The sequence below is a fragment of the Prunus persica genome, chromosome G2, assembly GCF_000346465.2.
Source record: "Prunus persica cultivar Lovell chromosome G2, Prunus_persica_NCBIv2, whole genome shotgun sequence".
In the NCBI taxonomy this organism is placed as follows: Eukaryota; Viridiplantae; Streptophyta; class Magnoliopsida; order Rosales; family Rosaceae; genus Prunus; species Prunus persica.
Window position 1 is genome coordinate 15,455,872 of NC_034010.1, and position 23,717 is coordinate 15,479,588.

Consider the following 23,717-nt stretch of genomic DNA (forward strand, 5'->3'; position numbering starts at 1 on the left):
AAACATGTACTAAAATTGTATATGGAAACCACAAGTTTATAAATTATATTTGTACGCACGCATGACAAAATTTGTAAAGAATATGCATCTATAAATACAACAATAATGGTTTGGATTCATCTTATCAAGTTGGATTAAGAACGGATTGACCTAATAATGACACGTTCTTAAAGAATTAAGTCAATGTTCATTCGCGACACACATTTTAAGTACACATTAAAATCGTAAACTGAGATGTGAACATTATAAGTCTTAACTGAAAATGTTTTATGTTTTTTTGGTTTTAGAATTTTAACTATTACATTTTATTTTCAATTAGAATATATAAAATCTGTATTATTCCTCGATGTACATTTATCCTTAAAATAAATTATTGCTTTTCCGAGAACAAAAAAACATGCAGAGAAAGAAAAACAAACTTTTTAATGAACATTATTGTACAGTGCACTATATGTTTTTCTTATCCATGTTACCAACTAATCCTACTTTAGATCTTCCTATCCATGCTTCTCTCTCCTCATGTAATATATCTTTTATCACGTGAAGATAGAGACAAAAAAAAATATATATACATCTAGTTGCACGACATATTTGATAAAGTAAGAATTCCATAATATGACAGACTATTTTGATGAAGAGTTATTTACACTAATACTTCCACAGTTTTTTACTTTTTTACAAAAGCCCTTGAGGTTTTAGAAATTTCACGAATACTCCTTAACGTTTTAAATTATTTTTACAAAACTCATTTTCATTGATTTTTCATTCAAAGATTGATAATTTACAAATTCTCCAAATGACAAAGTTGACATTTTAGATTAAATTGCATATACTTCATTGAGGTTAATTTTGTCATTTGCATAAGTTTTTTTTTCAATGAAATCATCAATTTTTGGACAATCAACAAAAAGGGATTTTGTGAAAACAAACTGAAACCTCAACACACGTGTAATCTTTGAGATTTGCGGAGTTTTGTGAAAACACAAGAAAACTCAGAGGGTGTAAGTATAAATAACTCTTTTGATGAATAAGTCATAGGCCATATGGAATTACAACTTAAACTAACTAATACTTCAATAAAAGAAAAGAGTGTTTTTTTAGCCTTAATTAATTGATAGTTGTAACATCATTTTCGGTTTCTACACACAACTCAATCTATGTAAAGAGTATTTAGCCAAAATTAATCGATAAGGTAATACACGAAAAATACATCTATTTTATTCATGCTTGTCTATACAGAATGGCTGTGTGATCCGTGGTTCAGAGATAAGCATTGACTATGAATCATAATACAATGGAAGAAACTACAAAAGCTTTTATCTTTAACTTACTCATGCTGGTAATTTAGATCTCTGTTTAATTAATTATTTGTCGCTTTTTACTATGAATGAATGATGGCTATAAACATTATGCTCAAATTATGGCTATACTCTTCCTTTCCTTTTGTCATCCAGTGCCTGCACCAGAAAACACAAAACAAAAGGACAATAAATTTCCAAGTTTGAAGATTAGGAATTACTAATGGAGTGCATCACCAAGAAACTAATGAAAATATGTGTGTCCCCCGAACCTAACCCTACAGATTGGCCCCTTGTGGGGCTAGCAATCACAATTTTTGATCAAATAGGCACCACTAGGTCTACTACACATCTAGAAGTGATGCCACCTAATCAAGAATCTCAACTAGCAGTCTAGAAATATAACTTCTTACACTGCAAGACCATGTGTTGTGTGTGTATAATAGAAATGCCCTTTACATTTTCTCTTACATTCATTTCTCAAAGTTCTAAAGAATGTGATATGGAAGCCCCACTTTGCTCCACTGTTAGAGGATAATCTAGATAGATTACTAAATATCAGAAAATGATTGTTTGTTTCAAAACATTTCCATGCTTCTTTAACAAAAACAAAAAATACTTCTGTGCTTCGCCTCCTGAGTTTTACTGTAATCCACATATTCTGTTATAGTTAAACTAACATCAGAGTCGGACCAAATATGTTTCATAGCATCTCTTTGTACTTGAGGCTTAAAAAGGATCAATTGAATTTGTACTGCTTAATAAGGAATCATATTAAAGAATTGATGACGAGGAGTTAAAAATATCCCCCATTCTTTTGTTAACCATAAAACTTTTGCCCCAGATCTTGCATGAAAACACATAAAAGAACTAATACATGAAGATGTTGGGGCACAATCTGAAGTAAAGAAATACCTTGCCTTGGAGTATTCTCATGGTCAACACAAGAGTATCGCGCGTCCTGCAAAAGAAATTTAATATGTCATATCAGATGGGATATTGTTGACAAAAACAAGAATGTTTAGTGTGATTCACTTTATTACAGCCACTATCTCCTCCAAGATTAGCTCCAGCTGATTTCCTCAGTTATAGGCTTAATCATCACAATTCTAACATATTATTCACTGAGTAACCTTATATGTGATTCTCGTATAGATCCTAATGGTAACAGCAACTTTTTTGTACTATTCTCATATCAGAAAATGGACATAAAATACAAGTCTGATAAACCATAAAATCTCCAAAAAATGATCCAATGCAGCACTACAATATCAAGAACGCTTTAATTTAAATATACAAGTATACAACAAAAGTTATTGACCAAAATTAAAATGAAACATAAAATTAAAATTAATGTATTACCGAACATTGGACGTGGTACAAGGATGAGAAGATCCATCAGAACATGTCAACACAAATTGTGTTGAGAGGCCACAAGGAACTTTGATCTGCAACCAACAAATTATGGAAGTTTATATGGATTGTCTTATGTTTAGAAAATATAATATAATACATTTTATATATTGTTTTGAGTTTGACTTAATCCACTGAATTATATGTTGTTTTGCATTGTAGGTTCTGATTACTTACAAATGACTAGTGACAGAAACTGTAACTAACAACGTCTGGTAAAAAAATATCCATTATATGAATTAAACTCTATTCTGCCTTTAGGAATCTTTCAACAGTGCGGATTCTTGCAGATTTTGTCAAACACTGTAGGGCTTATAAGAAAGCATGATTGCTTTTAGTTCTGTATGATGGATACATATTTTGATAAGGAATTCACTTTCATCACGCGAAACTGTAGATACAAAATTTTTTATTATAACCTTTTCTAGACCAACTTGATACAGTTGTATAAAACTTATTCATTATGATTTAAATTCATCCAATACTTCAACAAGTAACTTGGAGAACATCTCATGACATAAAAACCTAATTTCTCAAACGAAGTATCACCAAGTTAAGAACATACTGATAATTCCTTTGAGAATTTCTCTGCAATTACAACAGCTTCTGTACTATTGATCTTGATCTGATAGCTTGACCGTCTCAGAATTAAAGCTGCTGGCTCCCAATTCTCAGAAGAGTCCATCTGTTTTTAACAAGATTATATGGCAAAAGTTTTTCATGTGATATGATATAAGGAACAGATTTAGCAGAATGACAAAACCATATAGCTACAAATTTATGAATATAAGGATCAATAAGGTACAAATTTATATCATTTTGACAATATAAAGTCAACCACACTCACCCCACAAAAACAAACAAACAAAACGAAGAGCCTGGGAGCCAGGCACTGTTAAAATAAGCATATATGCCAGTAATTTATTATACAGTAGATGAGGCATATCACCCGATATGGAACAATTTCCCAATCTTGCCCTATAAGCCAGGCATTTTAACTAAGCAGGGGAGTTTAGTACCCATCCTCCAGGGGAAAAAAAAAGTTGCAGGGAAATAGCTTTCTGAGTTCTCAATTGATTCAAATAATTGCCCATTTATACCATATTTTCAACCCATTTCATATAAAATCAGGTTGAGATCATCATGGCAATTTATATGTGCATCAAACTTGCAATACATGTATAAATCACATGGGGTGTTTCACTTAATCTTTTCTTTTGTTCTTTCCATCGTAATTTAAAATATTTACTATATTCTTATTAATTATGCAACAAATAATTCAATTTAGGTGCCCACGTTTCATCCATATTCATACAATATACTAAAAGCAAGAGGATGAAATAAAATGCAAAAGAAATTTTAACAATGAGTTTAAACAAAAATTGGCACAATTGGTAAAACATTATTAATAAAAGTACCTATATTGGAGTTTTCTCCTAAATGATTCCCGTCCATACACAAACTCGATCATTATATTTGAATTTCACCAAGCACTAAGTTTCCTATAAACTAGTATTTTAGATTATTGTCAGGAGATGGGTTTATCAATCTACATTAAACAGACTGATGAATTAGATATGCAACAAGAAAATAGAAAGATGCAAAAATTAAACTTACCAGTAGCTGAACACTAAAAGTGGCCTGTCCTCTAGAAATATGTTCGTCAATCTCCATTTGCATCTCCGGGTCTAGAAAGTACCTCATGAAAATACAATGAAAGAAAAATTTAAGAGTACAGTCGACTATCCTTTTGTCTTTTTAAATAATTAATGTTGTTGGCAGAAAGGGATTAGAGGGAAAAACACACTGACAATTAGATGCAAAAACACACTGACAACTGGAAAGCAAGAAACTAACTTATTATCAGACTTTTAGAAAGAAAAAAAAAAAGACATATACAAGGAATCCATTATACATAAAACAACTATAAAAAAAGTCATTCATATAAGGCATGTTTATGCCAAACTCATCAATAATATAAAGGCTTATTATCACAAAACGTCCCTAAGGTTTATGAAACTATCAGATTGCATCCTTAATGTTTTTTTGTGTCACTTATGGTCCTCAAGGTTAGTATGTGCAATCACAAATGGTCCCTGCCGTTAGGTTTTGTCAAAAACTCTGTTAGTTTGCTGACGTGGCATACATATATATCACAAAACATCCCTGAGGTTTACACACTTATCACAAATGGTCCCTATGAATTTTTTTTTTTAAAATTTAAAATTCATTAAATTTTGGTTTTCTTTTTAAAATTATTTATAAATGAAAAAATCATTTATAGAAGGATTTTAATCTTGAGGACCATTTATGAACCCTAAACCTTTAGTTTTTTTCATTTTTAAATTTTATGAATTTTAAATTATTTTTTTAAAACTTCATTAGTTTTTTGATGTGGCATATATATGGAGCCAACATCTACAATAATATACTGTCACATGTATTTAAAATTTAATATATATTTTAAAATAATTATAATTCATAAAAAATTAAAAAATTTCATAAGGACCATTTGTGATAGGTGTGTGAACCTCAAGGATGTTTTGTGATATACATATATGCCACGTCAGCAAACTAACGGAGTTTTTGACAGAACCTAACGGCAGGGACCATTTGTGATCATGCATACTAACCTTGAGGACCACGAATGACCAAAAAAAACATTAAGGATGCAATTTGATAGTTTCGTAAACCTTAGGAACATTTTGTGATAATAAGCCTAATATAAATGGACATACCACATCTGATTTTGTTCTGATCATTAGCGAAAAGCCTCACCAGTTCCCCCTGATAATGAAAAACAAATTTATTAGGAAAAAAAAAAAAAAAATCTCATGTACGACAAGTATATAAAATGGCATTACTTATGACCCGGGTGATTTAATAAATTCCATGAAAACCATACAAAATCTCCTTTTGTCAGAGAATACTGGAACTAATAACAAAAGTTAATGGGAAAATCTGCCATGCAATATAATCAAAATAACAAACATCAACAATCCCCTCAGGTAATCCCACCAAACAACTCGAAACCAAATGTGGACTTTGCAAATGCAAATAAGCAAGATAAATCATTAAAAAAGGTTACACCCAGTTATCATTAATAATATTTCCCAAAGCATAAGCTCACAGAGAGAGAGACACAGAGAGACAGAGAACTGAGGTTTTAATGAAAGATTAGTCTTAGTACTATAACATTGGTTCTTTGCCTGCTAAAAGTTCAGAGGGGTAGGTATGGATGTATTGAATGATCTGACATAAAGCTAGCTGCCACAACTCATGGTTCAATTATTCCTCAAATGGACTTAGGATTTCATAAGTCTAGCTAGTTATGTGCAGTGGTGCGAATGCGTAGCAGCATCATATGAAAGCACGCATTCTAGGCAATGATATTCATACCCACCCACCTCTGACTAAAGTGCCTTGAGAACTTTGGCGAGAGAGGATTATCCAATATCAATCAATTTTGACTTAATGCTTTGCTAGTTAAATTGCATTGCTTGGATGATACAGCGTACACATAATCAATTTATGGGCAGCAGCTTTTTTGAGCCTCATACGGGAACATTATTATATTATTTTCTCCTTCACTAATTCTCCCCAAACTTCAACTGATATATTAAAACTAACTTAAAAGATATGCAGATCAAATCATCATCATTTTGAACTAATGAGAAAACATATTTTCAAAGTCTCAAACAAAAGATTATCAAAGTGCACAACCATTCAAAAAAGGGTGTGATAATCTAGTCAAAATTACTTGCACTTTGTAATACTATCCCCAAGAAGATTCAGAAAGACTATGGTACTTTCATAAATAAAATTTTCGAAAAGAAAATAACACAACATATTTTTCCTATACATTGACTAAAAGCATAATGGCAGGAATAAAAGAAATTTCACCTACTCAAATAATCAACATACAGACAGTTCCACATTTTTGCAATCGTGCATACACAAAAATATAGAGACTGTATCAACATATACAAGTGCATGTATATACAAGGTAAAAGAAACCTGACGGCCTTGGTCATCCATTGGTATGCAGTCAACAGCAATTATTTTATCAACATCATCAGCTGTGACAATATATTCTGGGTTTGTGGCTCCTGATTGAAGGAAAAGAAAACATAAAGACATTAATAAAACAATATATTCGTAGATAAAGATTAACAGGATCTAATATACAAGAGAAAAATCAAGAAAGTCAAAATTCATTTAACTGTCTACCTTCAATGAACTCTCTAGTGCCATCCTGAAGATGACGAACCCACTGATATGCAAACAACGATGACATATAAGTATATCATAACATATATGGAAGTTCACACATGAAGAATGTTCAAGGAATTTCACCTGAAACATACAAAGTGAGGTTCCACGTATTGGATATCCACATCCAAGAAGTCTGCCTCCCGGAACAGCATCACCAATAATCTGAAAATTCTCTATTGTAGGACCTTCTAAATGCAAAAGAAACATATTAGATATCAAAAGGTCAAGCAAGAAACTCCCTGTTTCAAAGATAAAAACATCAATCACCTTGAGGAGCGGAGGAAGCAATCTCATCATGTGTGGTGTGAGGAGAAAATAAGGTGCCATTGGTCATTCTCCCAGCTCTCGCATTCGCGTCATCTTTATTAGTAAATCCAGCCATCTCCCTATGAGCCATTTGATTCACAGTAAACATAAGCAAGGGGAAAAGGTGTCATGTAAAAAGCTCCTCACCGAAATATAGGTATACAGAAAATAATTCTATAATGTTATAGTTGAATTGTGAATAAACCCTTCCATTTTGGAACTTCCCTCAGTTTAAGAGTCAATCCAAATGTATTAATGAATCAGTGATAGGAAGCTATAAAACACCACCAATAGTCTATATGAAGGAACAATTTGTGATACTTGTAGCTTTCAAGAACTTGATATGAATCACATCAAAGAAATCGATAAAGACATCTAAATGTAATTGAGATTGATTTCAAATGGCACCATATAGACGACTTCGTTCATATGGCAGAGTCACTCACGAAATATCAATCTTCAACAAATAATATAACCAAAGCACAGGTACAGGCCAACATATGAAATTTCAAAAGACCTCTATACTATAAAGAAACTGTTTCAATGATCAAACATGGCTCTGCAAATACAGGTGTCCTTAACTATTTTTGTTCACAGATAAATAAAATTTTAGCACGATAACAATATAGAAAGCTTTGTTCTTTCAACATATACATGCTTAATAATAGATGGAAAAAAGAAAGCTTTTTCCTGAACACAGATGAATTTTGCCAACCTCTCTGTATTGGATGCGAACTCATGTGGAACTTCATTATTAATTAGCATTTTCATGTCAGCAATGTGAGCCACATATTTCGGCAATTTATCAGTTGGCTCCAGATGTTGTCGATCAGTATAATGATCAAAGCCTTGTTGTTCCTGCATTATGAAAGACCAGGCGAGAGAGAGAGAGAGAGAGAGAGTTTTCAGTGATGTGAACAATGAAAGAAAACAATACTCGTCCAAGTCCGTAGACCAACACAGCATAATATATGAGTAGATTAAATACCAAGATATGAGGAAATTGGCCATTCAAAATGCCAGGACCACGGCTATCTTTACCATGAGATTCACTTTCAGCATCATTTTCCACGCCAGACGTTAATTGTCTAATTTTATCCTGCTATAAAGAAGATGCCTTATTGCAATTGTCTTTAACTTACAACTGTGATAAAAAAGAGCCGTATAATATTCCTAACAAATGTTAATTCAAGAAAAGAAGCTTCTGCTCGTTACAACTAGGGAATAGCAAAAATTAAAATTAAAATTAAATGTATTCACTCAAAGGCAAGAAGTAAAACTTTTCTAGTTTTTTTCTTTGAAAGGTTTGGGCACCTGCACAAGTATGCATATTTGTGTCTCCCATATTCATTAACAAACATGCATATAAGCATATATGAGCATTTAAAAACAAACTTATAGTAATATCAAGATTCGAAAAAGGAGGAGAATGAGAAAAGAGATAATGTTATCAAGTAAACCAGGCAACAAGCTTCAGTTTCACTCAAGTCTCAACCTTAAATGAAGCCTCAAAGGCAAAACCCCAGCTGAATTCTTACAATGTGGCTTTGGTGAACAACACTAACAACACTAATTTCGTTGACCTATTCTATTAGTGAGTTGGCTGATATCATGCAACTTGATCCTCCCTCTAAGCCTTGTCATATTCTCTTGTGTCGTCCAAATGACAAGAAGCTTAAATATGAGTGGATTCTTTATGGGTCAGGACAATTCAAAATGCTTCTCAGTGTCAGCACAAAGTTTAAGAAATAGGTGGGTCCTTATGCAACACATGAATTCTTTAGCAGCTGCCAGATTTATCATCTCAAGATTTTCAAAGAGGAAAGGAATAGAGAAGCCATGGCATGATTAGAGAAGATTTAACATCCATTCATAAGATTTGTTTTTCAGCAGTAAGGCTTCATGATAGTTAATGAGGCCATCGAAATCTTATAATTAGGTTTTCTTTCAACTATTTATAGCCACGACTAGTGTAATAATTTCCATGTTTGCCAGTTTTGGTCCCTAGTTGCGGTTTTTATTTTTATTTTATTAGTATCTAATTCCAATATAGTTAATCGGCCTTTATATGCGCCCTTTGATTTACTAGTCCTATTAGGAGTTGGCATTAGATTACTAATCTTATTTGTAATATAAGGAAAGAGGACCATAAGTAATCCTGTAATCCAAGAGAGAGCATTGATTAATTAATGGTGTGTTTTAGTTATGAAGCAATTCCACATGCATGTTTTTTATCTCTCTCTGTCCCTCCCTTAATCCAAAAACCTAGCCGCTTTCTGCCTAACTAAATCCTTACGACCCCAGAGTCACAAATAGACCTTCAAAATCCCAAGATATTAGAGTAAGCATACTTCTCAGTTTATGTCAACTTTATGCCATAAAATATCAATTTTTGTGCCTGAAATTCATCTACAAACCCTAAGATTCTCCATCACCAACCCAAACCTTTAAAAATACAAGTTTCTAAAACCTAAGCCCACCAAATATGCATTTGTAGCTTACGAAAGCTAAGTATGGATGTTTACTTCTAATGAAGAAATATCAAAATTCCAGAAGCTGTGCACAAAATGTGATGCATTTTTTTCTTGGGTGTGATACCCAAAACAGTAGGTGTTCTCTCAAGTCTTCACCAATTCTTACATTTCATATTCGTCAGCCTATTACCCACCATATGCTGTGTTTTCAGCTAGCAGTAAGGTAAAAATACACCCAAAAGCCAAATAATTAGCCCTATTTCCAATTATTTAACTTTTCTAAAACAGGCCCAATGTTTATCCTCTTTTAGAGCTATGGGTGTTCATCGAACTAAAATATTGCAATTCAAAACAAATCAAAACAGGGATATGCAGTGTCTCAGCTACAATTTGTAAGTTATCTGCTTACATATGTCTGCAGGGAGAAGAATATTTGGAAACTTTTAAAATATAAAAGAAAGAAAAAAAGGTCACTCTGGAAAGAATATGCCTGCATTATATTATTTATCATATAAGGATAAGATATTTTCAGCGCATACGTGTATGAGCAAAAAGTATAATACTGATTAAAAGACTAAGTAGCAAAGAATGGGTGGTGGAGAGAAACAATTTTTATACATAATAATGGGTAAAACAATGCACTCTACAGTATAGAAACAAAGAATCATCAGTGACAACAGCATGAAGTAACAAGAGTGCTTGCTTACATGTGAAGTTCTAATCTTCCACTGCAACTGATCATGTAGTCTCTGCAGGTTCAAGAAAACAAAGATCAAGGCTGACTTAAGAAAACTCTTTGCTAGACTGATAGACAGAAAACAGATTGCCAATTTTGATAGACCCAAATAAAATATGGGCAGTTTTTTCTCCCCACATATACCCAAAGAATATTGCTCTCCATAAAATGCAGGAAAAGAAAAGAGAATAAATTTCTTGTGCTAAGATTCAGAGGTTGGCACTCAATTAGTTTCATTTTACTTGGCCTTTTCATTATAAATCTAACATAACACCTGCTCATCCTTGACTATTCTGAACAATTATCATTGCCAAAACATGTCACCTTAACTCAGCATCAATCGGATGTCACCGGATTTTTCTTTTCTTTTTAATCATCTGAGACAGCTCATTTCCAAGGAATTGGAAAATGAACGTGATTTGAAAAAAATAAAACCCCCAAAATTAGAAAAGTAGTGCCTGAATGAAGCCAGAGCAGAAAGAAACTTTGTACAAAAGAATATGACATCACCCATATGCCAGGATACTTTTTACATGTAATATATGTTATCTATGTGCTACATGATTGATACCTTTAAACTGCTGGATATTGCAGAAGCATTAATAGCATGGGGCAAAATACCATATTCAGCCAATAGCCCCAGCATAGACGACATGAAGATATATCTCTCATCATCTGCAGCCTACCAAATACATAAACTATTAATAACCGCAATATAACAGAAAAAGCCTAAGAGCAAAAACAATAATGTGCAAGAAAAAAAAAGACGATAGATCTAAAGTTATCAAGTCCGATTCATACATCAGTTTAAGAGAGGTTTAACCAGCCTATTGAAACATCAACGCATTTATATTGAGCTAAATATGTGGACATCTTGAATATCAAGATCATAGTATTCACAAATGTTCTCAAGCTAAAACATAATCCAAATCTGATTAAGTGTGTACGAATACCCTATAAACTAACTAATGTGGACTTTTGGCATTTGATCATATGGTTATCTGGATATTAAAGTTCGGTCTAGGCTGTGGGGAAACAGAATACCGGAAACGATGTGATAAAGTTAGCAGAACTCCAAAAACTAGGACAGTAAAACAAAAGGGCATGCAACAAAATAAAAATAAAATTATATTCAATAATCATCAACAACACTAAAAATGTAAGAACATAACTCAATTATAGAAGGTCGTAGATAGAAATAGAGCATAAAAGAAAAACAAGTAAAATGCATATCCATTAATTTCATTTCATCATTCTTCTTTTTTCCTTTTGCATTAACTCTTAGCATTTGGAAATACTACTCAGGCCCACTTATTTTTAAAATACTTCAAAACTTTTCTAAGTTACCATCACATCCCTTTCTAAAAATCTTTTTAAAAAAATTGTGAAACAACCTCTCTTTTATCCTAATTTGTATTCAACACGTATCGCACCCTATACATAACATATCCAAAAGTCAAACACAAAAAGTCAACCAGTTTCTCCGAATTCGTATTCAATATGAATCAGGGCATATCAGGGCCATATCAAAATCAGATACTCTATACCTGCAATCAAGGGCGGAACCATGAATTTTTCAACGGGTGGGCTAACTAAAGTTATTAGCTTAAAATTTAATGATTATTTTTCTTTGGTACTTACAATTTCTATATTCTTTCTAGAAATAAAAGTAAACATTAAATCGTATAAACCAAGCTAGTTCATAGCTCCATAGACTAATTTTCAATAAGTTTTAACATAAACCAAATAGGGTTGAACACCATAGTAGATTGAACATCTAAGGCTTTTTACCTAGATTGACCTTAGGTTCCTTCATGCATTCATATCACACATGAAAAATTGTTTTATGTAAAAATATTTGACTAAGTATGAAAAATGGGTTTTCAGACTAATCATTTTCTCAAGATAATTTTTGGCAGCTTTTATTCCTCACACATCAAATAAGAAAACTTGATTTTATGGGATTTTAGTATGAAGTATATATTGACTTAATGAGCCATCATTTTTAGCCTAAATCGTATTTTGCACTAAAACCGATTTTTCATATTTTGATTTGGTGGGAATTTGATTTTCTAGTATTTTTATTTGAATCCAAATGGGGGGTACTTCCTTATTTACATTGTAAACTTAAGTAATATTACTCCATTTACTTAAATGTTGAAAATGGAAATAAGGTAATCTATACAGCGCCACTGACTGGGCTAATATTGAAGATAAGTTAAATATATAGGTTTTATATTATTTTTTTTCTTAAAAAACCACACTGGGCTACAGCCCACTGTAGCCCTTAGTGTGGCTCCGCCCATGCCTGCAATATTTGTATTGTGTAGTATCTGTGCGTCACAGGGTAGAGTACCAACAAATTATTCTTAATCAGGTAGAGTAATTTTTTATGAGAACCCTTATCATCTAATTGAAAATAGTTACATGGATTAATTTTAGAATAGGGATGTACGCTCATTAGGTACATCTGTTTTTTATTTTTATTTTTTTTCTGTTAGAAGTATGACTTGCAAACCTTTGCAAAGGATAGAAATAGTGTAAACATAATAAAAAATTTCCTGACTAGCAGGAAATTAGTGTCAGCTGATATTGAAACATTTTTTTCCTTTTTGAAAACATTGGAAACTTTACCCTGAACTAATTATGTGCTACATCAATTCTTCTGAGCTTATAAACACGTGGTGAAATCTTACATGGCATCAAACACAAAACCAACTAAGAAATTTCAATAAAGAACAAAATTTCCCTGCCCATATGGTTAAAGCTCAAGAGTTTATGCTTTTCTAAGTAGATTCTGTAAACCAATAAAACACTATACCTCAAACAGATAGATCATGTACAATAAATTAAAATGGCACTTAATCTTGGCCACCAGATAGATTATGCACAATATTCTCCAATTTTTTCACTATCTTACTAGGTAAATCACACCAAGGAACCACCAGATTGGATCCTGGAGCTCAACTCAAACTCAACCTTCAACCATATTTAAAAGAGGAGGAATTGTCTGACAAACACAACAGATCTATTAATGAGCTTAATTTCTCATCAACCATTTTAGATTTTTTGCAAAACCATTAATATCACTAGCTTTCCTTTTCTTCAGCCTATAGCTAAAAGAATTACTTTCATTACATAATGTCATAGAATTCTTAAGAGAAAACCAGTCAAAAGGTGTTTATTGTCATGAAATAGAGAAAACTGTGATAAATTCTTTTATATAAAACCATTTTTCCATTGTCTTCATGCAATGCAATAAATCAATAAAATATAAGATACTTGGGCACCAGGTTATTGCTATTATTTTCAACAGACAACAAAGAATAGGCCTCCCAGCTACAAACTACCATAATATTCTAAAGCTAGCACCATCTTTAAATATTAGTGTACCTTCAAATCATGAGTTAATTTTAGATTTTCCTCAAGATCGCCTTTTCTGCGTGCCAATTCATTTAACGCAGAAGTAGTGGCTTCATTCTGCTTCTCATCAATCACCTATCAATCAACATAATATTATTTTATACTTTAGCATCTTCCAATTTCTTTTTTTTTTTAAAGGAATCAGTGCATTCCAAGAAAAAACCATATTGATTCTCAAGCGATGGACAAACCATCCGTAAGTCAGCAAATTTCCTCTCCAATGCATATTTCTCATTTAGCAGGCGCAATTCCTGATACAATGAAGACCACTTAATTCTCAAGCATTTACATATCCAAAATTGAACCAACTATAAGGATAATGCAAATGCATGTGACAAATGGCAAGTTAAGAATTGCTATACCTTCACACAAGCAACAGTAATTTGCCCACGGAGAAATTGGATCTCCTCTTCCTGTGCTCTGGCTCGAGAATAAAGTTCCTGCTTGTTAACATACATAGTGTAAAATATCAAATAAAGTTCCTGCTTGTTAACATACATTTTATGTATAAACTAATGAAGTACCAGTACCATAGATTCTCGATCTTTAAAATGAACACTATCATCTTTTAAATTCTTTGGAGCAAGCTGTGCTTCAGAGCTACGCCTACAAAATGGATGGGGGAAAACAAAGATACTTAAGAACATGAAGATAAAACAGACCACTTAACTTGTATATTTCCATATAGATGAGGATCAGTAGTACAAGTAAATCAATGAAGGAAACGATTAATACCAAAACGAAAACTTCAATATAAATTTATCTAAATTTCATTTTTTGGTTGAATATCTAAATTTTATAAGAAGGAAAATTATGAGCTTTTGTGCACGGTGCACCAATTAAGTTATAAATGAGTTCTATTTTGAAGTTTCCTTGAAATAGTACTCCGCTAGTTTTCTTCTCATTCTCTTTAGCTTTTCCACACCAAATAAAAAAAAGTTTTATAATGAGATTCATTAAACATCTTCCAGATAAGACTTCTAGTTTTGAAAGGCTTTATTGTGACTCCAAGGTTTCTTACTCTCAACCTTTTCAACTGACAAAAAGAAAGTATCATTCTTCTTAATCTTTTCTTCTTTTTCTTTATTAATATCTTCATTGTCTAAAAAATTTATTAATCACATCAACCAATAGCCAAATCCAGAAGCCATACCTCCTCCCAAAACATGACCCATACAAAACACGACTCAAGCTCAATTTTTGAAATTTTAAGGTAACTTGGTAGTTGGTAAATCTCAAAAGATTTCCGCTAAGTATAGTTACAAAAACCTTTTTGCACAAGCAATGTCACACAGAAACAAACTTCCATGTCCATCATTTTAAGAGGCACTAAACTCTAACTGTAAGGGTTAGCATCATTGAGAAATAAACCCCATAGGTTACCCAACCTCATTTGCACTCTAGGTCTATGCTTGCTTGAAATTTATTAACAAGTGCACAAAATTTTTACATCAATCAACTATCAGTAGGAGGGAAATGTTGAATCAATCAACCTGGAAACAAAACACTGGTGAATAAACACTCTTTATAATAAGTTGGTTGTGGGTATGACCTGTTCAAGACATCATTGCTTTGATTCTGCATCCTACCATCCTTCAACTGTTGAGATGCCCTCTTACTCGAAGACATCTCATTGGCAGTTCAAGCTTCGCTTCAAGACAACCTCCGATAGCGTGATAATTGATTGTTCCCATTATTACTAACTAAATCTTGCATTTTACTCTGATTCAAGAAGCTCCCTACAATTAATAAGTTATAAAGAAATCATCAGACGTAAAGAAATATCAAAACAATGAAAATTAGGCCACTATTGCATTTAATAGGCAAAATTAGGCCACTATTGCATTTAATAGGCAAAACCCACTACCCAAATATAGAAATACAAATACCATCAACTGGAGCCTCAACTAGTAAACATAACATTCAAACAAAAATCAATAATCCATTAAAAAACCAAACTTTGTCTTAATTTCAATTGCTTTTTCCATTAAAAGATGGTTTTCTATCCACATTTTACAATTCTGAAAAACCAGAGCCCCCTCTGAAAAAGGAAAAATGACTGAAACCCAGTGAGCCACAATCACTGTCGAACCTAAATCTCAACTCTTTAACCAAAATTCTCAAACCCCAAAAAATTTAATCCACCAACAAAACATGTAAAGTAATAACTTCAGCAACAACACTACCTGCCTAGCAATGTGAAAAAGACTTCCCACAAACAGAAAGCTACCATAAAAAGTAAAACTGGGCGTGTACCAGAACAATAATGAAACAAAGATTACGATTAAAACACGTAAAAAAATTGTGTACCTGTTCGTTTTGCAGAGGCAGAGATACCCGAGGAAGCTATAAAAAGAAGCAAGCTACAAGACCCAGTTGAATTCTATGTACTTGCAGGGCACAGATCTAATACTCTGCCTGCCTAACAGTATTAGTAAGAGTAGAAAGAGAGAGAGATGTGTTTGAAAGCTGAAAGGTGTGTGCTTTGCTTGTTCTTCATCCCCAAGTCAATGGGCATTAGAGTCGTCGAAGTTTTTTCCACGTACCATTATTAATCATCGCAGCAACAATAATGGAAAGATTGGATTAAGCCAAGCTAATCACTGTGGATGAAGGTTTTGAGTTTTGTGAGTGTCATAGTCAAATGTGAAAAATGGGACTTATGGGTCATTGGCTGATTGAAAAATTGGAATTTGAATGGAATTTTTTTTTATATTTTTTTTTATATTTATAGATAAAGAAGAAGATTTGAGACTTAAACGGTGCCGTTTGGAAGTGGGATTCTTTGGCGACTAGACTGGCTTCCAGGTTGTTCTATGGTGATGTTTATGAGATGGACAGCAAATGTTAACATCACCAAATGGCGGACGAAGACGAGAGTGTATTTATCAACTAGTCACTTGCATTTAATCTTGGCCCCCATTCACATAATAAATAAATAATTACGACGAAAAACATCTAAAGACAACTCATTGATAAGTACGAGCACGATTCGTTGAAAGAGAGCAAATCTAAACATGGCGGTGATTAAGCCGAAGTCCTGGGGCAGCTGGAGCATCAATCAACCATGAAGTTAGCTTCTCTCAAAAGACATGCAAACGAAACATAGTCAAATAAGCACACAACACAAGTTTTCAGATATTTTAAATAATAATTCCTCTCATAACAATTTCATGGTCACTCTTAAAACGTTGTTATTTTACTCTTTTGTTTTTGTGAGATTTTATTTTGCATAAGTACTTTTCTTTATTTCCTTTTGCATAATTCTATAACCAGCAATCGACACAATTTTTTTGGTTGCTGCTACACTAGGGATTGTGATGACCATGAAGTTTAAGACTTGTAAATTTCAACTTCAATTTATTGGGCGAAACCTCAATGCTTTGAACTTGTAATTTAGACAAATGAATAAGAAAGCAATTTTCCAATATATTCTTCTTTTTTTTGCGAAAGAGAAATTCGTTGATAACAATTAAGAGGATACAACAATATCATTTTGTACAATTGGCTCCAGACAGAGGGAACCTCTTCAATCCAAGTTACTATAGTATTACAATTAAGTGCATGCCTAGCTAGAAAATGAGCTACTTGATTGCACCCCCTTGGACTAAAAGAAACAATAACATCATCAAATTGTTGCAAACTCCTTTTAATATCATTAATGAGATGCCCATCTGATACCCACGACTCTTCCTCATCTTTCTTTACATCATTTACCACTCCTTGTGAATCAGACTCAATTAGTATAGAAGAAAAGCCAGCATCCCGAGCAAATTTCATCCCACTCAAGAGTAGAAAGAATTAGGTCTAGGATTCCAAGCATCTCCATAGACTAGAGTATCTTGCCCATCTCCAATCCTCTTCCTTAACCCACTCAAGAGCAATTCACGGCCCCAAATCAAAGACCTCCAAACATATGAAGAAGCTCTTCCTTTACCAACTGCCAAGAAATTACAGTTTGGAAAATATCGAGCTTTTAACACCTTGTGAATCCTGAACTATTCATTGGTAAGAAGTCTCCAACATTGCTCAACCACAAGCACTTTGTTAAAAACCTCCAGATCTCTAAACCCCATTCCACCTTCATCCTTTGCAAAACACAGATGCTCCCACTTTACTTAGCTAATACCTTTGCAATACTCTGAATTCTTCCACCAAAATTTAGAGATCATTGAATTCAAATCTGCGCAAAATGTTATAGGAAGTTTAAAGACTCCCATAGCATAATTTGGAATATTCTGAGCCACCGCTTTGATAAGGATAGCCTTTCCTGCTTTTGAAAGCAATTTCTCTTTCCAGCCATTAAGCTTCTTTCTCAATCTTTCTTTTATTCCATTAAAACAATCCTTCTTTTTCCTACCAATCATAGTTGGTAGTCCCAAATATTTCTCATGAAACTCAACAATGTTTCCATTTTCCTCCTTGTTTTTCCAATTTCCGTCCCTTTGTTCTGACCCTCTGGAAATTCGTTGGGAACTCAATGAGTTTGAAGTCGAGCGTCCTTTTTTTTTTTTTTTCCTTTGGACCCTTCTCTGGATGATTCTTTCACTTGTAACTTTCTTGCATTCATTGACTATAATTGTGAAGAAACAGCTTGAATCTTGTTACTGACTTCAAGACTACTCGTCTGTTTTTTCTTTGTTGGAGAGCTAACAGCATCTGAAAACTCTCTTGGGACATTTTTCTGCTTTCCGGCATCAGAATTTCTTTTATTTCCTCTATTTTCTTCCTCCTCTTCTGAAATGGAATCATAAGACTGGCTATTTGAGGATTGGGCATGACCATAGCCTCTTAGGGTAAGGAATCTTCCATATGGCTGATATGTAGCCCTTTTCTGTTGCTCTGGCACATAATTGCAATCCTGGAATATATGCCCAATTTTTCCACATCCAAAGCATAATTTGGGTAATTTTTCATAGACAAATGCAACTAGATCAGTACTACCCCTAGGGAAGGTTATCCTCAGTCCTCTCCATAGAGGTTTAGTAGTATCTATTTGAACTCTAATCCTCATAAATCCTCCCACCAGCTCACCCCCTTCACTTCGAGATGTATCTATGCATTTGCCAATTCTATCTCTAATTGACCTAGCAAGCTTCTCAGTCATTTTTAAGAGGGGAACATTCCGAATTTGAACCCAGAAATCAACAAATTTTAAATTCGTCTTAGAGGGTGCCACAGTACCATCTGGCTCCTCTAACAAAACAAGTTTTTTATCAAATTTTCAAGGGGCAAACTTTAAAATACTTTCTTTATCCTCTGTACGTCCAAAAGTAAATAAGAAGTGGTTACCTAGGAGTTCTTTAATGTTTACTTCACCAACTAGGTCCCAAATCTCCAACATCCTATTCTTAAAAGACTTCTTGTGAATTGGTTTTGGTGAGTAAATCTTTGCCACTAAACTTCTCTCTAGGATATCTTGAGCTACACCATTATATTCTTCTTCAATCACCAATGGATCGGCTTCCTTTGCTGTCAACGTAAGAATTTTGTCAAAACTTGTTTGAACTTCCTCCATTTGAAATTGCTCCTATTTCTGAAACCTTGAGTTTCCCACCTTGGAGGATCAAAGATTGATTCTGCACCTTGGGTTGTCCCTAGTTAAAAAACTAAGATTAGATCTTGTGAAAAACACAAGAGAAGACCAGATCTTGTGAAGAACCACATAGGAAAGACGTAGAACCTAGCAGCCACCAGGTACAGTAGCTCTCATTTCGAAAGGGAGAGAGAGAAAACCCTTTTTCCAATATAATCTTATAGTTCCTTTAGGCCCTCAAATGAGAGCGATTCCACCTAGTTGCCATGGCAAAGGGCGGACACTATTCATGTGAATAGTGGCTGCCCTTGCCAAAAGTAATGTGTGTTTCCACCCATTGCCATGGCAAGGGGCAAATACAATTCACTTTTGTTTTTTTTTTTTTTAAACCTACACAATTAACTTGGAGAATATTTTTATTTATGCTTTGTTTATGTTTTATTTTTAGTTATGCTTTGGTTGTGGTTTTTTCTTTTAATTATATTTTGTTTGATGTATGGAATGTGTTGAAAATTTTGTATAAAAAATAAAAAATAATAGAAGGAGAAAAAATTATATGAGGATTTTGTGTTGAAAGTGAAGAAAAATGGTAGGTATTTATAGAAAAAAAAATTTAAAATTTTTTAAAAAATTTTAAATTTTTTTCACATTTTTTTGCCCAAAAAAAGCCCAGCTGTTGGATTTGAAAAAAAAAAAAAAAAGCATCGGCGCACCAGAACGCGCCACTTGGCAGAAAAAATTTGAATTACTGAGCTGACTTCAGAAGCCTTCGGGCTCAGCCTCGGGCTGGTTTTGCCTGCAAGCTGGCCCAGTCTTGGGGACCCATGGCCTGCCTGGGCTTCACAAGCCCACTGGAAGCTGCTTTTTGGACTCTGGCCCTGTCCTGCTAGGGCTGAGTGTTGTTGCTGGAATCGCTCTAAGAGAGAGTATTGGATATCTCGAAATTGGAAGAGTAATATATTTTTCTCATATTTATTTGGTTAAGGGCACCTCCAATGCATGGGTTTGGCTAAGACAAAAGGCAGCCCCCGCCCCAAACCCCCCTCTAGTGTGCAAGTTCTAACCCGGGCAAGCGATGGGACCCACCAGCCCAGGCAAGTCCACGAGCAAGGATCGAGTGAGCTGTTACCTGAAGGCTGCTAACATTAGCCGTTGACGTCAGTGCTGACCCATAGCTACCATAAACCAACGGCTATAAGTCACGTGGCTTTTCTTGGAGCTTCCAATCCAAAAATCTTATCCAATCCAACGACTATCCAATTTTTGGCTTAAAAAAATCGAAAAAAATTGTAAAAAATATCAAGAAATTCTTGAATTTTTTTCTATACATACCTACCAATATTATTCACTCTCCACACCAAATCTTTATACAAAATCATCTCCTTCCAATATTTTTCACTTTCCACACCAAATTTTCTACTACAATATTCCATTTGTGCAAAAATACGAATAGTCTCTTCCATCGAAGCTGGAGGATCATGGACAAACGTTCGAAGCAATCAAAATCTTGGCGACGAGGTAAAAAACAAAAAAAAAAATTGCCGTTTTGTTCAATTTAATGTCAATTTTTTAATTACATATTTCTTGCATTTTTAATTTCATTTTTTTTAATAGATTATTCAAGGCAAAACAAAAAAGAGGAAAACCATTACACATGGCTCCTCAAGTGAACAATGCTTGTAGTTGGTTCCAGTGGTGCGTTCCGTGTCGAAAATAATTGCACTATTACGTCGTCTGAAGGAAAATACTCCCCCACGTCCTGATCCGGTGGAACCGCCTCCCCCAATGATTGAGTCGTCCTTGTTCTCGATTGTGTAAAACTATGAGGACCGGGAGTATTTCAATTGTATGATGAGTGAGTAGGTATTTGGATTGTATGATGAGTGAGTAGGTATTTCGATTGTATGATGAGTGAGATGTGAATTTTATAATAAATATGGACACATGGCAATTGAAAATCTAATTCAAAAATTTAATCCTAAAATTTAATCTGAAATTTGATATGAGAATTTTATAATAAATAGTGACATGTGGCAACCGAAAATATTATCAAAATTAATAGTTTAAGTATAAAAAATAGAAAATCAATTAAAGTGAATAGTAATTGTATTTGCCATTGCCCTTTAGGGTGGAAATAAAAAAGACAAGGCTGCCACTATTCATGTGAGTAGTGACAAACATTGTCTTGCCTTTGCCTTACCCTTGCCCTTTGGAGTGTAGGTGCTCTAAGGTTTAGCTGCTTCAGCAAATTAGCAAACATTAGAGTGATTGGGGAAAGAGGAGAGGCAGCTCACGAAGGTTGTCCTAAGTTCAAATATTGGAAGATTGGAAGATATTACAAGTCACAAGTTCAACCGTATCTACCAAATCTAGACATATTTGTTATTTTTTTCACATTTTAATGCCACACTTTTTTATGCATTAAAGATGAGAGACCGTGATTATAGAACATTGGAAAAAATACCAAGTTCGAATGTCATTTTTAATGCAAACGATAGTTTAAATTACAAGAAGATAGAGACCATTTAAACTCGTTTTTCATTTGGCTAGACTCTATTGACGGAAAAGTGCTGCTAAATGAACCCTAAAATTCATTTAGTACACCCTACTACAAAAGTATTTATTGAATTACTGATTTACCCTAATATAAAATGATCAAAAAGGATATATGGAATTGTGAAACAAATATAATTTTAATAAGTACACCCTACTAACCATATTCAACCCTAATCAAGAGATTGCTTGGTGCCCATCTTTGTGATCCGTGAGTCAGAGTGACTTTTTGGGGTTTCTTCTTCTTTCTTGTGATGCTGATTCCTCTTCTGATATGAAGTTCCTTATGCTCTAGTGGGGCTTGGAGCAAATGAAGCCTTTCTTCTTTCTTCTCGGAACTATTTCTTGAATCTTGGCAACTTGGATTGGACAACTTAAAAAGCAGCCTTTAGTTCGGTGACACATCTACTCGACGTTGGACAACTTTTAGAAGGGTGCTTTTAACTTGGCTGTTGTCAATGTCAACTAGTTTTGCATATTGATTGGACAGCTTAAAGTAGCCTTGCTGTTTCTTGATGTGAGTAAATAACAAGGTTTCAATATGTTCTGTACTTTAGAATCCAATTAGTCTTTAATTTTGCATATAAGCTTGTATACATGGTGAAATTTTATTTTAGTTTATTGTTTCATGACAGAACTTCATATAAATTAGTTAATTGATTATTAAATTCTATTTCGTCCTCATATGGTGAAATTTTCGCTTTCGCGGTGGCCTGAGTGATAGCTCAGGAATTATTGCCCTCATTAGCCTTTCCATTGTAAAGTAATGAGCCATTTGAATTGCTTATTTATTTATTTATGTATTTGAATTCCTATCCTAAGGAATTTCAAAGCCTCTTTTTGTACTTTTGAATTTATGCAGATTTGCAAATTGGGTTTGAAATTTTGGAATAGATGCTTCATACATTTCGAGGGAATCATCAAATGAGGTATTAATTTTGATTTTGATTCTGATTTTTTTTTTTTTTTGGTTTAGGCTAAAGCGTGTTTACCGAACAATGACGAATATGAGGATTTTTTTTACAGCATCCAGAAGATGCATCTAAGCAAGACACCGTGTTTTTGTCCTACAATGGTTTTAAGAAGCACCTCTCAAGTGCTTCTTCCAAAACCACTCCAAGTGCTTTTCGATATCACCCAAAGCACTTTTGCAACTTTTGCCAAACACCATTTTTAAAAGACAGAAACGCTTTCACTCATTTAGAAGCGCTTTTCGCCGCTCCAAAAGCACTCCCAAACGAGCCCAAGTTATTTAATTTCATACTTGAATGAATTAGACTATTGAATTTTTATATTTTACAAGGATAATTTGGTGTATTTGTTCAAGAACTTATGTAATGGAAAGTATTATAAATTGTATTTTTATTAGTATGTTTTTATTACAGTACTACCGATGTACAAACTAATCCAAACCAAATATTAGGTTAACCAATCCGAAGCCTACCGGAGTCTTTGGTTTAGTTAACAGAAGAGAAAATGGTCTATCAAAGTCTTTGGTTTGGTTAACAGAAGTGTTAGGATTTTGGCTCGTCAAACATGTTCTAGTTGATTTAAAATTGTTATAGGAAAATTAGAAGTATACCGATTCTTGTCCTAGAGGGATTAGGAAAGAATTTCAATTCTCCTTATTCAATTTAGATTTGAATAAGTGTAATTTCATAATCCACTTAGAATTAGGAATTCAATCAGCCTTGGGACATGTA

The 23,717-nt window shown here is 33.6% G+C and overlaps 1 protein-coding gene across 8 annotated transcripts; it reads right to left on the reverse strand.

Annotated features, from left to right (window-relative positions):
- Window positions 1,157-16,833, reverse strand: LOC18784795. Of its 8 annotated transcripts, none has more exons than XM_007218759.2 (20): window positions 16,236-16,827; window positions 15,478-15,664; window positions 14,456-14,531; window positions 14,288-14,368; window positions 14,117-14,176; window positions 13,896-14,000; window positions 11,074-11,184; window positions 10,474-10,515; window positions 8,281-8,394; window positions 8,008-8,150; window positions 7,254-7,372; window positions 7,068-7,174; window positions 6,942-6,984; window positions 6,729-6,820; window positions 5,450-5,498; window positions 4,329-4,399; window positions 3,277-3,396; window positions 2,661-2,746; window positions 2,219-2,259; window positions 1,157-1,457 (listed from the first exon to the last, which is right to left on the reverse strand). In XM_007218759.2, the coding sequence occupies exons 2-20, from the start codon at window positions 15,552-15,554 to the stop codon at window positions 1,447-1,449; spliced, it is 1,548 nt and encodes a 515-aa protein (XP_007218821.2). In that variant the 5' UTR covers window positions 15,555-15,664; window positions 16,236-16,827; the 3' UTR covers window positions 1,157-1,446. The 8 variants fall into 8 exon arrangements, 7 of the variants coding, with proteins under 7 accessions (XP_007218821.2, XP_020413313.1, XP_020413310.1 ...); XM_020557724.1 differs by having other exon boundaries at window positions 2,214-2,259; window positions 8,281-8,391; window positions 16,236-16,822; XM_020557721.1 differs by having other exon boundaries at window positions 2,214-2,259; window positions 16,236-16,822.